The sequence below is a fragment of the Gopherus evgoodei genome, unplaced genomic scaffold, assembly GCF_007399415.2.
Source record: "Gopherus evgoodei ecotype Sinaloan lineage unplaced genomic scaffold, rGopEvg1_v1.p scaffold_31_arrow_ctg1, whole genome shotgun sequence".
Taxonomy (NCBI): domain Eukaryota; kingdom Metazoa; phylum Chordata; order Testudines; family Testudinidae; genus Gopherus; species Gopherus evgoodei.
Genome location: NW_022059983.1, coordinates 4,758,755 through 4,762,375, shown reverse-complemented (window position 1 = coordinate 4,762,375; position 3,621 = coordinate 4,758,755). Strand labels below are relative to the sequence as shown.

General features: G+C 55.6%; 1 protein-coding gene across 1 annotated transcript; it reads right to left on the bottom strand.

The window, feature by feature from the left end:
* Positions 1 to 1,236: 1,236 nt before the first annotated feature.
* On the bottom strand, positions 1,237 to 3,200 carry LOC115640506 (protein NKG7-like). The gene is made up of 4 exons (XM_030543332.1): positions 2,892 to 3,200; positions 2,139 to 2,285; positions 1,795 to 1,923; positions 1,237 to 1,503 (listed from the first exon to the last, which is right to left on the bottom strand). The coding sequence occupies exons 1-4, from the start codon at positions 3,064 to 3,066 to the stop codon at positions 1,457 to 1,459; spliced, it is 498 nt and encodes a 165-aa protein (XP_030399192.1). The 5' UTR covers positions 3,067 to 3,200; the 3' UTR covers positions 1,237 to 1,456.
* Between the last annotated feature and the right edge of the window lie 421 nt (positions 3,201 to 3,621).

The window sequence follows — 3,621 nt, the reverse complement described above, 5'->3', positions numbered from 1 at the left end:
TTATCTGAAGGCAGCCGATCTTGGGGCTCTAGAAGCTACAGCTTTATAACTCTTTACAATATCCACTGTCAACATCACGTGGCAAAATACACAAAGGAGACAGCCATCAAGCAACAAACCAGACCTGTTCCATTTGTAACAGGTCTAGTTCAGAAGTCCAAATCGCTGGATTTTGACTCAAAGAAATTTTTTGTCAGCAGTTTTCTTCCTTTGCCTGGCTGTAAACTTTGATTAATACCGATGAGGACATACTTTCTCGTCCGTTTGTGTGTGAACAGTGAAATCGGCGTTAAAACCCTGTTGTTGAAAGCAGCTTACAGCGCGGCGTGAAAGGATTAGATAAAACTTTACCGACATTTACCAGTAAAAATCTAATCTTCTTTGCTTAGCTCTAAGCTGCTTTCCACAGCAGGTTTTTCAAGTGGGATCTCTGCTCCCGCTCACATTTACCAGCTGCTAGCAGTCACCGAGCTCCCAATATTAATTCTTTTGCCGGCCTGTCACCTTTCTCCACCCCTGTGAAATCTCTGCCGTGAATTTGGGAAGGACTGAAATTTAAAGAAGGCTAAATGTGGATGATTTTGGAGATGGATCAAGATGTAAAAGCAAGAATTTGGGGGGATATTTTCCACGTAATTTCAAAAACTGGTATCTAAAGAAGGAAAAAACCCTCCATCTATTCAGACCCTGATTTACCCTGGCTACGCACCCATCTCTTTCCCCGGCCTCTCCCTGTTTGAGTCACCCCCCTGCCCACCCCTTCCATCTCTGACACTGCAGATGTCAGCGTCTGAGAGGCCTCAGCCTGCTGGAGTTTGGTCAGGGTCAGCGACGAAGCAACTTTGGACAGGGAGTGTTTTATAACATTGCAGCCCCGACACCCCCAGAAACGGAGAGTGAGCTCCCAGAGCTGATGTGAGCCAAACCGACTCCCCTGCTCTCATTGGTCGTCTCCCCACTCCTCCCAGCACTAGGAATAGAACCCAGGAGTCCTGACCCCCATTTCCTGCTCTGACCCACTAGACCCCGCTCCCCTTTCTGAGCTGGGGAGAGGACCCAGGAGTCCTGCCTGTCTTTGACACTCATCCCAGGGGAATGGTGGGGGTGGGAATGGGGAGTGTTGTTGAGGGGCCAGAAATCACCAGACAGAAGGCTTGGAGGACAGGCTCTTTAATCTCCATGGAAGAAATGGGGTTCAGCTGGGTGCCCCGGGAAGGAAAGAGGAGGATGGGGGGGTCTATGTGAAGGGGGGTAATTGCTGCGATGGGGGTTTATGGGAGCCCAAAGTGACATATGCATACAGCAGGGCTCATCCCCTCCAGCAGAGGGCAGTAGGACACGCACACACACACACACACACACACACACACACCCACCCCTGCTTGGGGTTCGTCCCCAAGATGCTGCAGGCTCCATCCAGCCCTCCCAGCTCCATCCCTAGGGGGCAGTGTGGGCCTCACACTCGACTGTAAGAGGATCCCGGGGTGAGCAGCGTTACCGCACCTGGGGGTGGGGCAGAGGAGAGAAATGGGTTAAGGACAGTGATGGAACCAATGGAAGCATCATTCTCTGGTCCCCAGCTGCCCCGCCCCAGAGGTGGCTGCACCCCAGTGGTGGGCAAGCCATCCCCATGTGATGTTACGTGTAGCTGGTCCCCAACTCCCCCACACCAGAGGTGGCTGCATCCCAGTGGTGGACAAGCCATCCCCATGTGATGTTATGTGTAGCTGGTCCCCAGCGGCCCCACCCCAGAGGTGGTTGCATCTCAGCCCACAGAGCCCTAGGGGTGCTCACCAGTTCCAAGACACAGGAAGAAGGACAGCCAGCCCAGGCCGTAGGACCAACCGTAGGAGAGGATTCCTGGCATGATGAGCTGGCAATCACCATTGGTGAACACGGCCAGCGCGATAATGGCGCAGACACCTAGGGCCAAAGGGAACAGCACGGACACCCATCAGTGTGTCCCATGCTCAGTCCCAGCCCCTGCCCCGGCCCGCCACCAGAGAGAGCTGCAGAGCCCAGGGCAGGATCCCAGGTGAGAAGGGCATCTCCTCAGGGATGGCTGGGGGGATCCATAGAGCTCTGGGACCCGGGGTCTGGGAGTGGCCGGCGAGGAGGGGGCCCTGTGGGGGCGGTACCTGCACTGAAGCTGCCCACGGTGGAGACCAGGAGAAGAGACACGGAGCGAAAGTGGGAGCAAAAGAAGGAGGCGATGAGAGCGAAGAAGGAGAGAAACCCGGCAAACATGGCCAGGATCATGAAAAACCTGCTGGTGTGGAAGAAACCTGTGGGGTGGGGAAGGGGTTAAATCATTAACTGCACAGAACCCAGGAGTCCTGACTCCAAGCCTTCTAACCCACTAGACCCCACTCCCCTGTCCCCTCCGAGAGCTGGGGAGAGAACCTGACTCCCAGCCCCTCTGCTCTAATCCACTAGACCTCATGCCCCTGTCTCTCCCCACCCTCCCCACAAAGCTGGGGAAAGAACCCAGGAGTCCTGGTTCCCAGCCTTCACTCTGGTCTAACCTAGACCCCACTCCCCTGTCCCCTCCGAGAGCTGGGGAGAGAACCTGACTCCCAGCCCCTCTGCTCTAATCCATTAGATGCCACTCCCCTGTCCCCCCACACCCTCCTTCCAAAGCTGGGGAAAAAACCCAGGAGTCTTGGTTCCCAGCCTCCACTCTGGTCTAACCCACTAGACCCCATGCCCCTCCCAGAGCCGGGGAGAGAACCCAGGACTCTGGACTCCCAGTTCTCCACTGTAACCTACTAGATCCCACTCCCCTCAGAGCTGGGGAGAAAACCCAGGAGTCCTGGCTCCCAGCCCCCTGCTCTAACCACTAGACCCCAACTTCCCTCCCAGAGCTGGGGACAGCCCCACAGCTTCCTTACCTGGTACTCTGGTTAGACACAAGATGCAAATCTGCGACACACAGATCTTCCACAGCCCAAGATGACTCTCCTCTTCTTCATTAACCTTCACCCAGTTGTCTGAGACCAGGGCCACCACCAGCAGCACCAAGCTGAGCAGAGCCAGGATGACGCTTGCGATCTGGATAAGCACCATGGCTGGGGGGTCCCTGGGGCCTAATCCTCAGGGGGGAGGGAGCTGCTGGAAAGCCAGATGGGAAATAGGGATGGTCACAGACCAGCCTCCCTGTGCCAGGTAGGGGAGAAAGTGAGGGACCGATGAGAGCGAGAGGGAAGAAATGAAAGAGGGGGAGGAGGCCATGACTTCAGCTGTCCCTTCGCGCTGGCCGGGGCGGGCAGGATACGAATAAGGGGCTGCAGAGAAGGGAAACCTGGGATGGAAAGAGAGCGAGATCCAGGCTTGTCATTTTGGCTGGGACGTGTTCCTGGAGGTTTCATCACATGACAGAATAGTTCATTCAAGGTTTGTTATTCCTGGAGAAGCCGGGACAGTCCTGGAGAGGGGGGACGACTCTAGCGAGATCCCACCCAGACCACGGATGGAGAGAACCTGCAATTAGCCTGATTCTGCCTCAAAACTGATTTCTGATGCAGAGCTAAGGCTGCCCGGGTGAAGGGAATCTTGGGCCCTTCCCGAACACCAAGATCAACCAACCTCTGCAGACCAGGAAATACAGCACTTGGGTCCACG